Raw genomic sequence first — 12360 nt, 5'->3', positions numbered from 1 at the left:
TGAGTGTTTCCTAGAGGCCAGGCACAGCTCTAGAAGCTGGGGATACAGCAGTAAGCAAAACAGAAAAACGCCTGCCCTCCCAGGGACTTACATTCCACTGACCATAGAAAGACATGCAACAAAATTAATCAATTATATGGTAGTGAGATGGACAGGGGAGCCTGGTGTGCTGCAGTTCATGGGGTTGCAAAGAGTCGGACATGACTGAGTGACAGAACTGAAAGGAAAAAAGACCAGGCAGAAGAGGGTAGTGGGGACGGGAGGCTGCCACACTGAAGAGGGAAGAGGATATCAGGTAAAGTAACCTGAACAGACTTGGAGGAGGAGAGGGAGTGACCCGGGAGCACTTGGAAGGAAAGGGCTCCAGAGGACAGCAAATGCCAAGGATCTGAGGCAAGAACATGCCCAGCTTGAGGAAGAGGCAGCGTGGCTGCGGAACAGATGCTGAGGCTAAAGGAGCTGGGATGACAGAGGTGAGAGATGCACCAGGTCCTGTGGGGCTGCTGAGCCCCTGAGGGGGTTTGGGGTTTTACCCCAAGTGAGATGGGAGCCTTTGGAGGTTTGGCTGAAGAGGGTCATGACCTAACTACTGGGTTTACAGGTCCCCCTGCTGGAGACCAGACTGTGTAGCAGGAAAGGGGGTTGACTGTGGGGAGGCTGAGAGAGGTGGTGGAGGCTTGGAGGAGGGGGCGGCAGTGGAGGTGATGGGTCTGTTACCCACCCACCCAGGACCTTATGGTGTCCTCTCAGGCCAGACCCCTCTCACATATCCTCTGCTTTAGCTTCTCTCTGAAGTACCCAGATAATAGTGTCTGCCAGCTTTCTGAGTTGTTTTGCAGAAGCGCAAACCACCACCGAATGGAAGAAATTAACAACCTGAAGACCATGAACACATGGCCCAGTTCAGTTCAGTTGCTCAGTCGTGTACGACTCTTTGTGACCCCATGAATCACAGCATGCCAGGCCTCCCTGTCCATCACCAACTCCCGGAGTTCACTCAAACTCATGGCCATTGAGTCGGTGATGCCATCCAGCCATCTCATCCTTTGTTGTCCCCTTCTCCTCCTGTCCCCAATCCCTCCCAGCATCAGAGTCTTCTCCAGTGAGTCAACTCTTCGCATGAGGTGGCCAAAGTATTGGAGTTTCAGCTTTAGCATCAGTCCTTCCAATGAACACCCAGGACTGATCTCCTTTAGAATGGACTGGTTGGATCTCCTTGCAGTCCAAGGGACTCTCAAGAGTCTTCTCCAACACCACAGTTCAAAACCATCAATTCGGTGCTCAGCTTTCTTCATAGTGCAACTCGCACATCCATACCTGACCACTGGAAAAACCACAGCCTTGACTAGATGGACCTTTGTTGGCAAAGTAATGTCTCTGTTTTTTAATATGCTATCTAGATTGGTCATAACTTTCCTTCCAAGGAGTAAGCGTCTTTTAATTTCATGGCTGCAATCAGCATCCGCAGTGATTTTGGAGCCCAAAAAAATAAAGTCTGACACTGTTTCCTCTATTTCTCCATCTATTTCCCATGAAGTGATGGGACCAGATGCCATGATCTTAGTTTTCTGAATGTTGAGCTTTAAGCCAACTTTTTCACTCTCCTCTTTCACTTTCATCAAGAGGCTTTTGAGTTCCTCTTCACTTTCTGCCATAAGGGTGGTGTCATCTGCACAGCTGAGGTTATTGATATTTCTCCTGGCAATCTTGATTCCAGCTTGTGCTTCTTCCAGCCCAGCGTACCTCATGATGTAGTCTGCATATAAGTTAAATAAGCAGGGTGACAATATACAGCCTTGACGTACTCCTTTTCCTATTTGGAACCAGTCTGTTGTTCCATGTCCAGTTCTAACTGTTGCTTCCTGACCTGCATATAGGTTTCTCAAGAGGCAGGTCAGGTGATCTGGTATTCCCATCTCTTTCAGAATTTTCCACAGTTTATTGTGATCCACACAGTCAAAGGCTTTGGCATAGCAGACCCATAAGTACTTTAATCCCTGTGACACCACCCTTAGACTCCCCTCTCTGACCTCCCCTTTAAAAATGGTTTCCTGGATCCCACTGGGAAGTTAAAGTATTATGAGCAGCCCTGCCCTGAATTCCCTGTTTGGCACCTGCAGTAATCACAGCCCTTTTCTTCACTGCAACCCCGTGTCTGCAGTGGCACTGGGGTGCGACCCAAGGCTGGGTCCCCAGCAGGTGGGTTTCAGAGTTTTTAAATATTTGGAAGGGAGAACCCTTCCATGCCCACGGATTGCATGTAGGGTTTGATGGAAGAGAAGAGTCAAAATGACTCCCAGGTTTGGGAGCTGAGGAGCTGGGAGAATGGAGTTGCCTGTGGCAAAGGTGGGGAGGAGTGGTGAGGTGGGGAGTTAAGTCCAGGAGGCGCTGGGTACCGTTGACGTTTCATTTCACAGGTGTGGACACTCAGAACCAGACCCCGCGAGGCGGGGCGGGTCACGTGCAGGGGGCGGGGCCAAGAGGAGCGGGCGGGGCCTGCGGCGGCCGGGATGGCGGCGGCGGCGGCGGCTGCGGCTGGAACCCTGGAGCGCGGGGAGCCGGGTCGTCTGTCCCTGTACTTCTGCGGGAGCATCCGCGGCGGACGCGAGGACCGGGAGCTGTACGTGCGCATCGTGTCTCGCCTGCGGCGCTTCGGGGTGGTGCTCACCGAGCATGTGGCGGCCGCCGAGCTGGACGAGAGCGGTGAGGGAGGCGGAGCTCGTGGCGCGGGCGGCGGGGAGGGCGCAGGCAGGCCCCTCTGACCGAGAAGAACTGCGGTGGGGGGCTCAGACCGCGTGCGTCCGACCCGGGAGCCCACTCCCCACATTCAGCTACTATCCTGACCTTTTGGGTCCTTCCTGGAGAACTTGGGCTCCTTCCGGAGGCTTCTGTAGGAGCAGGATGGGATGAGGCCGTGCTGGCCTCTTCGCTCCCACCTAGCACAGAGCTTCCCTTTCACGTGGAGGTATCAGCCCTCGTTGACCCGACAGACCCCAGGTCCCGCGAACACCGTCTCTCTCAGGTCCCCTGATCAGACTGTTGGCAGTGCGGCAAGGTAGTCCCGGATCCTGGCTGGTTTTCTACTTTGGAAAGGGTGCCAGAACTCTTGCACTTCTCAGAAAACCTCAAGTGTGTGTTCCCCTTTTCCACTCCATGGGCAGAGCCAGGATCTGTAGGACCCAATGCAGTTCTCCGAGACCTCTTTATTTGAATTTGATTTTTGACTGCCCTGGGTTTTCATTGCTGCGCACAGGCTTCTCTTTGCAGTGACTTGTTGAGGAACCTCTGTTCAGTAGTTGAAGCCTGAACTAAGTCTGGCTTTCTGGGGTAGTTGCTGACAGGCATGTGGAATCTCCTCTGCTCAGGGATGGAGTCCATGTACTTTGCCTTGGCAGCTGGATTCTTAACTACTGGGTCACCAGGGAAGTCCCTGGGGCATCCTCTTTAAACTGATGCGTCATGAAGTTGCTGGTGCTTTGGGAAGGGCCTGTGCTCAACAGTGTTCTGAGGGAGCTTGTTGAAATGCAGATTCTGGGATAAAGCCTTTGAGTCCATTTTTAATGAGCTCTCGAGTTATTCTGCTCTGATCTGGGGCGTGTGACCCTCATGCTCCCAGTGGGTGACATTGAATCAAGCTGGAAAGCTGGGATCCTGGCCCTGTGACCCCAGGATCTCCCCTGCCTTCACACCGCCTCCCACTGGTTACACTTTGCTTTCAGGCAGTGATTCTCAAACTCACCTGGGTATGAGAATCACCTGGAGAGCTGAGTCAGCGGTCCAGGCTCAGCGATACCTGGGTCTTTGTAGTTGATCAGGTTCTCAGGTGGTTCCACCCCCACCAAAGCCCGAGAGCCTGTGGAGCCCTAGGTTCCTTGCTCGGGCCAGCCTTTTGCTCCTCCTGCTTGTCCCCAACTGGGATGTGATTCCCCCTCCTCTCCACCTCTGATCACTGACCCACGGCGAGTCCCACGTGCCCTCCATCTCATCGGTATCACTCCTGTCGTTGATCACATTCCAGCCCCCTGCACAGGACTGAGTTTTCCTTGCAGGCTGTTCTATTTCCTTAATTCATGGAATCCTAGTGTTGAGTGGGCCCTTGGAGGCCATCTCTTCTGTCCCCTCCCCTTTCCTGAGCAGGGTGGGCCTGAGGGTGTCTAGGGCAGAGGAGAGGAAGACCAGGGTGGGCCCCTGACCAGCTTTCCCTCAACCACAGGGGAAGAGGCTGCTGGAGGCGACAAGCTCATCCATGATCGGGACCTGGCCTGGCTGCAGCAGGCAGATGGTGAGTGGCCCCCCTGTCCTGCCTGCAAACTCCCCTGCTGTCCTAGGTCCCCTGGACCTGCCTGGCTCACCCCCTCCAAGGGACTCCCTAAGTTCCCTTCTCACCATAGCCAGACTGTGTCGTGTGTCCCTCAAGCCCGAGGGTGAGCCTTGGTCTCCTTTCTTCCCAGTGGTCGTGGCAGAAGTGACCCAGCCCTCTCTGGGGGTAGGCTACGAGCTGGGCCGGGCAGTGGCCCTCCACAAACCAGTCCTGTGCCTGTTTCGCCCACAGTCTGGCCGAGGTGAGCCCCCCAGCCCTGGCCTCCTTTCCCAGCTCTCTGAGGTCCCGGTCCTCCTCTCCTTCCTTGGGGGGCTCTGAGCACAATGCCCACCCCAGAAAGGGATGGGAAAGGGAAGGGCAATGGGCAGTGTGGGAGGGGACGGGGGGGAGCGGGGGAGTGTGTGTGGGGGAGTGTGGAAGTCGGGGGGAGCCACCTTCACCCCCATCCTCCTTCGCAGTGCTCTCAGCCATGATCCGGGGAGCAGCCAATGGCTCCAGGTTCCGGGTGTGGGACTACGAGGAAGCAGAGGTGGAGGCCCTGCTAGATCGGTACTTTGAGGCATATCCTCCTGAGCAGGTGGCTGCCTCTCCTGACCCAACTGCTTGACTTCACCCCAGTTTTTATTAAATTCTCCTGACCCCAGACTTGGCTCCTGGCTCTTAGCCCCAGTACTGATTCATGGCATGTATACTATTCCGACCTTATGTCACACTGTGGGTGGAGGAAGGTCCAGTTCTCAATAATATCCTAATACCCCCCTCAACTTCAAGATGTAGAGACCTTTAAAGGTCCACAGGCCCCCAAGAGGAGGAGACTTTCAAACATGCTCAAGCTCCCTGCAGCAACATTCAGAACTTTGGATGAAGCCAAATTTGGGGGGGTGGGTGACCATTCCTTCCTGTCCCTGTGCTGGGTCCGAGGCTTGTGAGCCCAGTACCACAGACGTTTATTTCCCTTTATCAATGTAAGTCACACCAGTCTGCTGTGGGCTTTGAGGATGGACATCTGGATGCCTAGAGAAAACAGCAGAGGAGGAGGAGGATTGGCTGTGTGTGACGGCAGGGGGAGCTGAAGTGGCCCTTTGAGGAAACTGGTCTGCTTCCAGAGAAGTGTATGGAAAAAAATGTTTATTCAGTGAACAGAAGATGGTGCCACAGACTCTGGGAACCACCTGCCCCCATCTGCGGGCACAGTGGGGCACGCCTGGCCCATGACCCAAGGCTCTGATGGCCCCAGCGCTCCCTGCGTCCTGCCCGCTCAGTCGTAGCCCTCATCGTCGTCGTCCTCCTCCTCGTCGCCGAAGAAGAAAGTCTCGCGGTCCAGGTTCTCAGACTCCTCGTCGTAGGAGAAGCTGTCATTGTCCAGCTCCTCCTCAAACTCGTCCTGCTGCCACTCGGGCACGTCGTCCTCATCCTCATCCTCCTCGTCCTCCAGCCCCGAGGAGCCCTGGGGCCTGGGAGAGCAAGCGCACGCTCAACCTCAGCGCCACGGCGCCTCCCGCGCCCCCCGGCGGGGCCCCCTCCACTCACTGACTGCCGGGCACGTTGGGGCCTTTCACCTCCCGGGACTCAGATGACGGACTCTGGAGCCCAACCCGGAAATCCTGGCAAGGAGACGGGAGGATGTGGGGAGCAGCAGAGTAGAGGGCACTGGGCCCTGGCACCCAGCCTTCCTTCACCCGGCATCCCCCGAGGGCCAAGAGCCGCCCGGCCCTGCCAGGAACAACCCCCACCACCAACCCCAGCACCACGCTCCTCGAGCCACTGACTCTGAGTAAATGGCAGATAGTCTCCAGCGACCCAGGATACAGCAGTGAGGCACCACCCACCCTTACCATTGTGTGTTCATGCCTTTTCTGCCCAAGTTACGTACCAGTCCATGAGCTCCCTGAGGGTGGGGTTCCTAGTTCAGACTCAACATCAGTGTATTGGAGCCGGAAAGAACCTCAGCCCCCTTACTCTGGTGGATCCCTGCCCTTTGGCCCCCAACTCCTAGGATTCTAAATCCACATCTGGGAAGAATCTTCTGAAAAAGTTCCCCAAGTGAGTTCTGGAGAGCAAGCACCTGGCCAGATACCCTTAACCGGGGCTTAACTACCTCCTTCATTTTGTAGGCAAGGCCAGGTAGCGGAGGGGCAGGGCTGGGAGGTGGGATACAGGCCGGGTCTGTGTGCCCTCGAATCCTTTCCATCAGGATCCCCCCAGGGCACCGGAGGCTGTGGCAGGCAGTGCCAAGTGAGGGCAGGAAGGCTGCGTCGGGTGGGTGGCTACCTGGGTGGAGTGCTGCAGGATGGCCAGCAGCCGCTCCTGGATCCGCCGCAGCAGCTCCAGGCCGGTGTTGAGGTGCTCAGCCCGCAGGAGGCGCAGCGAGGAGGCCAGGTCTCTGCAGTGCAGCAGCGTCTCCTCTGCAGAGGGGGCAGGGCGCGGGGCTCCCTCCCTTCTTCCCTTCCTCCCACAGACGCCTACCATGCGCTCCCCACATCTACCAGGGCTCACAGCCTAGAGGTGGGGACAGGTTGTAATCAAAGCAAAGGTCGGGTGGGGGTGTGTACCGTGGACCTGCAGGGTGGAACCTGAAGATGGTAACAAGGCTACGAGGAACAGGAAACTCCAGGGGCCGGAATGAAGGTGGGCAGCTGGTGCCGGGTCACCCACCCATCTGTATTTTGGAGTTAGGTACCAGGAGCATGGGGCTCACCCAGGAGGATCTGCAGGGCATTGGTGTGCAGCTCCAGGGCCTCGATCTGCTGCTCCACCACGTCCATGTGTTCCGTGTCCTGGTTGTAGAAGCTGTACACGCAGGCGTAGGCCAGCACCTGTGGGCCGGCACGCTCCTGCTGAGGCCGCCTCCCACCCTCCCCCTCTTCCCACACACCCTCTGCCCAGCCCACCCCACACAACCTTTCGTGCCTGCTCGAGACCCCGGCAGGCATCACTGAGGAAGGTGAAGGATTTGGGCGGGGGCACCTCGTGGATGGCAGACACGCGGTTCCGCAAGTTCACAGCAAAGTCCTGTGCAGAGAGGTGTCTGTTAGCACTGGTGGGCACAGCCCCACCCCTCAGAAGAGTGCCCGGCCATCCAGCCCAGCCCTCTGACCTCCCTGCCCACCCCCCCATCTCTTCCCTGCTCACCCGGGCCTGGTGATGGAAAGTACACCTCTCGTTGTAGTCCTGGAAGCGCTTCTCCTGGCGCGCGGCTTTGCTTACCTGGTGAAGACATGTCAAGAGGGCTGTTGGGTGATCGGCAGGACAAGATGAGGTTACTTCTCAGACCAGCCACCGTTCACGAAGGCCTGCTGCTGCTCTAACCCAGATTTCTCGTAACTGTGAGATGCGGGTGCTGAGGCCTGGCAGGTTGACTACACAGTGAAGCCAGGCCCTGACTCAGAGTCCTTGCTCTGCTCTGCCCTGGGCCTCCTGGGAGCGCCCAGCCTGCCACAGCCTCTCTGGAGCCCCCCCTGGTGTGGGACAGCCAACTCTGGGCAGAAGGTCTCTGTGCACACCTCCCAGGATGGAACTCCCAGCACCTACAGGCCCTGGGGCCTTCAGTCTTACCGAGCCTCATTCCACCTTTCCGGCTGCTTGGGACATGGAGCTGTCTGCGCCCAGGCCCAGAAGCAGCATCTCACCCTGCCCACCCCGGGGCCTCTGCCCGCCTCCTCTGGGCACCAGCCCCTTACCATAGCAGAGCAGTTGTAATAGTCTTTGTGATTTGGCTTCCAGGACTTGAGGCAGCGCCAGCAGAATCCATGATTGCATTTGGCACAGGTCATGCTGTGGAGGAGGCTAGCTGGTCGGCGTTCCTGCCTCTGGCCAGGGCCCCACCAGGAATGCCCAGGGCCTGGACACACCACTGGCCCCTCCCACGCCCTCTTAGTCTCCTTAACCTCACTAATCCCTACTAACCACACCCTGGCTTCCAAATCCCCCCATACACGCAGGCTTAAAAGTGGGGGGAAGAACACAAATCACTCTGGAAGGTGTGAGGAGGGAGCTGAGGACCTCCCCGTGGTTCTTGAGCTTCCTGGTCTGTCCACTGCCCGTTCCTGCTGCCAGGTCTCCCACCCTCTCCCAAGCCTCCTACTCTGCCGCCGCCCACAGTACCCCCTCTTACTGCAGACACCCCTCGTTCTTCTCAATGGGAGCCTGACAGCTGGGGCAGCGCTTGGAGATGAGCTTGGTCAGATGCTTGCTCTGGGCCTCCACGCTCATGCCATCGTAGTAGCCGCCGTCGTCCACCCACTGAGACATGTGGCCACAGCTGGCAGGGTAGTGTGCCTAGGGGAGGAGGGGGTGGCAGGGGCACAGCTGAGTCCTTATTGCGGACAGGCTGGTGCGGGCAGGACAGGGCAGGGTCCTTGGGGTGGGGGGGGCAGGGAGGGGTGTGGACCGCAGCAAGGGGGCAGAGGCAGGGTAGGCCCCCACCTCGGGGAAGCTACAGCTGAAGCAGGAGGCCCAGCCGCACTTGGAGCAGGTGGTCCCGCAGCCTAGGCCCTGGCGGCAGAGGATGCGGTCGCAGCCCTGGGGGTTGGTGCACCAGGTCAGGTTGGTGCAGCTCTCCACATAGCCACGCAGGAGGGCCTTCTCATACTGTGGGAACGCAGGGGCCACGAGGTGAGGGCCTGGCTCTCTGACACCACACCTCCGGGCCCCCCGCTCCCCGGGGCTTTGCCCTGGAGCCTTTCAGGGCAGAGTGGGGTACCTTGGAGATGACCTCTGGCGAGGAGACAATAGCACGGATAAAGGCCCCCGTGGGCTGGGCTGGGCAGTCGGCAATGGGGCAGGTACAGTTCAGCACGAGGTTCTGCTCAATTCGCGTAGTGAGATACTCATTCCAGCAAGACTGGGAGGGACACGGGAGCAGCCGCTCAGGGACAGCACAGGAACAGGACCCCTCCCCGACCCGGGCAAGGCCAGAAACAGACCTGCTGCTACGTCAGCCTCAACACTGACCCTAACCTTTCTGGCCTCCAGGGGTTTTCTGAGATTGGCCCCAATTACAGTTCACTTTGAGGTGTGCAGACGAAAGTGGTAATTAAAATTATTGTTGGGATGGGTGTGAAGGGATGGGTAAAGAGAATCAAGAAAAAGATTCAAGTTCTGAGAAAGACTTGGAGAGAGCAAGAAAGCCAGAGAGAAAGGGCTGGGGGGCTGGGGGCCCGCTGTGCTGTAGCTGTGACCTCATCTGGCTCAACTTCTTACCTCAGGCCTGTCTCCAGGCCCCCGCCTCCCCAGACTCAGCCTCCTACATTGCACCCCTACATTCTGATCAGCCACCCTATCCTCAGTCACAAGTGGTAGAGCTGTCACAACTCATAAATCATCTGCTCTCACCTCACTGCCATACCCCAACCCAGGCCATCATCCCTTCCGCTCCACATCGGCCCACATCATCCCCTCCCCTCCACATCGGCCCCCATCAACCCCTCCCCTCCACATTGGCCCCCATCATCCCCTCTCCTCAACATCAGCCCCCATCATCCCCTCCCCTCAACATAGGCCCCCATCATCCCCTCCCCTCAACATCAGCCCCCATCATCCCCTCCCCTCAACATAGGCCCCCATCATCCCCTCCCCTCAACATCGGCCCCCATCATCCCCTCCCCCAACATCCCCTCCCCCCTCAGCCATCATCCCCTCCCCCCAGGTTGACCCTCATCAGTCCCTCCCCTCTCAACTGTTCCTTCCCTCATCCCTCCTGAAGACACCAGCTACCTCCATGAGCCCCTGAGCCTCCAAAAGACCCCATTAAGGACCCTCTCCCTCACTGCCTACCCCCGAGCTTCCCCAAATGATGGATCCAAACCCCAGGAGACTTCCTAGGTGGTTCCATGAGGACTCTCCATGATAAATAAGTGCTTTACTGAACTATTTTCACTCAAAGTACTAAACAAAACCAACCCCTTCCTATAGTGAAATAAGCCCAGGTAAGCTGGGAAGTAGAATGCAAAATCCTTTTCCATATTCAGACTCCCAGGCCAAGGGCAGGCACACAGGCCCTCGGGGCCCCTGAGAGCTGTGGAGTGGACGCACTGCCCAGCAGGACAATGGCCAGCGTCTCAGTTTGGAACCTGCTCCATGCCCGCGAGGAGCCTCTCTGCTTGGGGCTTACCACTGTCCCCACTTCCCAGCCACATGGAATGCCATCTCCCGCCTGGACTCCCCTCCTGCCCTCGACCACTCAAGCCTCACCCCGGGAAGCTGTCTTCCACTGCTCCAGGCCCCAAGGTTTCCCCCATCAGTGGCTCCTGCACTCTACCACTGGCTCCTCTGCTGGGACGGATTCAGCCTGCTTTGCTGAGTCCCGTTTCACGGCTCCCTGTCTCTTGTCTCTACAGGGTGGGGGTGCCCTACGCTCAGTGCCTTGGGCCTGCTCCTCTCCCCCTGGGTGATGCCAGCCAGGATTCTTCACTTATTTCCAAATTGAAAAATCCACTGTCCGCTTGCCAGTCCCACACAGGTGTCCAACAAAGCAGCTCAAACTTTACTTGGCCAAAACGGATGGAATTTCCCCTCAAAAATCTGCCCAGGACCCCAACCCCAGGTCTAACATTTCCCCCAACTCCTCCTGCCAGATGCTCAGGTCAAAACCCCAGGAGCTGTCTTGATGGCCTTGTCCTCTGCCACAACCCTGTCAGCTCTACCCAACACGTGTCCCAATCTATCCACCTCTTCACTGGGCCTCGGCTCAGTGGCCAGCACCTCCTGCCTCTTTGTACAAGTCTCTGAACCAGTGTCCCTGCTTCCACTCTTGTTCCGTCGAAGCCTTTTCTCCACACCAAGTGATCTTTTCAAAACTGGAAATCAGATCTTATTGCATCTCTGCTCAAAACCCACCAGGGCTTCCCATAAAGGCCCTTGTCTGCCAGCCCAGCTCAACTAGCCCCTGTCCACCTCCCAAATCTCTCCTTCCACTGCCCCACCACTGTGCTCACCTTCTTCACAGAATATTTCAGGAATTAAACGAGACAATGTTTGTAAAACAGCACAATGGCCCAGAATGAGGCCCCCGTAAATATTAGCTGTGGTTATTATTAGCTTTCGGGTCCTTGTCTGCTGGGGTCTCCCCACTCCCTCACGCAGCACCCAGCACTGTGCACGCAGGAAGTCCACGACAAGCATTAGTTGAACAAAAAAGTGGAAGTGTAAAGGGAATAATTAAGAACCTGGGAACAGCAGGGCAGAAGCAACTATGTGAGAAGAGTAACTTGAAGCTGAGCAAAAGGGAAGGAGAAAAAGTACAAGTACACATGCATGCAAATGCACACGGCCCAGGTCACCCACCACTGGGGCGGCGCTGCTGAGAGAGGCGGCTAGAATTCATGGCAACAAGGGTGCTCATCCTGCTAAGTGGATGGGTGTGGGCTCTGGTCCTACAAGCTGTGAGGCAGGGGCAGGGGAGACAGGCACTCAGCACCCGGCTTCCTGCCTTGGCCCCTCACCACCCCAAGGATGCTCCCTCCCCAGCTACAGCCTTCTCCGCTCAGCTTCACGGCAGCCTGACTTCCCGTACTTCCCTCTGCTTTTGTGCTATTTTCTGTTTTAAAGTATTCCTTTTAATTTTTATATTAAGTGAACGTGTACAGATAAAAGAAGTGACGACATTTTGGAATAAAAAAACCTTTGGTGGTGGTAAGGAAAGCATAAACCATAGTCATCACCAATTTCCGAACACTTCTCATTATAAAGTGCTTTGATTCTGTACATGTCTATGTATTATCTATTGTTCTCAAATCTGGCTGAACACTAGAATCCCCTGAGGAGTTCTTATTTCACCTCTGGAGATTCTCGTTTAATTGGTGCACTGGGATTTTTTAAAAGTTTCCAGTGATCCCAAGATGCAGCAAAACGTTAAGAACCACAGACACATACCACCATATCCTAACAACCACCCTGCAGAATGTCAGAGCACCACTTACCGATGACAAAACCAGCTTAAGAGGGACTAAGAGACTCATCCAACATCGCCCAGGACCGGAAGTGGCCTTGCCGGGGCTGGAGACCAGAAGCTCCCGAGTTGTGCTGGGGGGAGGGAAGCC

The 12360-nt window shown here is 56.7% G+C and overlaps 2 protein-coding genes across 4 annotated transcripts in view; one reads left to right on the top strand and one right to left on the bottom strand.

Annotated features, from left to right (window-relative positions):
- The first annotated feature begins 2485 nt into the window (after window positions 1-2485).
- On the top strand, window positions 2486-4992 carry DNPH1 (2'-deoxynucleoside 5'-phosphate N-hydrolase 1). Its single transcript, XM_055405957.2, has 4 exons — window positions 2486-2703; window positions 4214-4282; window positions 4452-4562; window positions 4780-4992. The coding sequence occupies exons 1-4, from the start codon at window positions 2511-2513 to the stop codon at window positions 4926-4928; spliced, it is 522 nt and encodes a 173-aa protein (XP_055261932.1). The 5' UTR covers window positions 2486-2510; the 3' UTR covers window positions 4929-4992.
- Window positions 4993-5399: 407 nt separating this feature from the next.
- The window catches only part of CUL9 (cullin 9), a 35038-nt gene continuing 28077 nt past the window's right edge, over window positions 5400-12360 (bottom strand). For 2 of the 3 annotated variants that reach the window (XM_055405953.2, XM_055405954.2), the window contains exons 32-41: window positions 9024-9164; window positions 8747-8911; window positions 8436-8599; window positions 8002-8095; window positions 7454-7528; window positions 7223-7333; window positions 7020-7137; window positions 6593-6726; window positions 5852-5925; window positions 5401-5775 (exon numbers count right to left, since the gene is read on the bottom strand). In XM_055405953.2, coding sequence (XP_055261928.2) covers window positions 5580-5775; window positions 5852-5925; window positions 6593-6726; window positions 7020-7137; window positions 7223-7333; window positions 7454-7528; window positions 8002-8095; window positions 8436-8599; window positions 8747-8911; window positions 9024-9164 — 1272 coding nt within the window. In that variant the 3' untranslated portion in view covers window positions 5401-5579. Of the gene's footprint in view, window positions 5776-5851; window positions 5926-6592; window positions 6727-7019; window positions 7138-7222; window positions 7334-7453; window positions 7529-8001; window positions 8096-8435; window positions 8600-8746; window positions 8912-9023; window positions 9165-12360 lie in introns of all 3 variants that reach the window. The other variant, XM_088831377.1, reaches the window with a different exon arrangement.

Source organism: Moschus berezovskii, chromosome 23 (genome assembly GCF_049115385.1).
Source record: "Moschus berezovskii isolate FMDL1 chromosome 23, NW_MosBer_1.0, whole genome shotgun sequence".
NCBI lineage: Eukaryota > Metazoa > Chordata > Mammalia > Artiodactyla > Moschidae > Moschus > Moschus berezovskii.
This window is presented reverse-complemented; position numbering and strand designations above follow the sequence as displayed.

What these genes read in the sequence shown, in the direction of transcription:
- DNPH1 (XM_055405957.2), top strand. Translation starts at nt 2,511, where the DNA reads ATGGCGGCGGCGGCGGCGGCTGCGGCTGGAACCCTGGAGCGCGGGGAG. An exon ending in CTGGCTGCAGCAGGCAGATG is followed by an intron (nt 4,283 to 4,451) that starts GTGAGTGGCCCC and finishes CTTTCTTCCCAG; the next exon opens with TGGTCGTGGCAGAAGTGACC. An exon ending in TCGCCCACAGTCTGGCCGAG is followed by an intron (nt 4,563 to 4,779) that starts GTGAGCCCCCCA and finishes CCTCCTTCGCAG; the next exon opens with TGCTCTCAGCCATGATCCGG.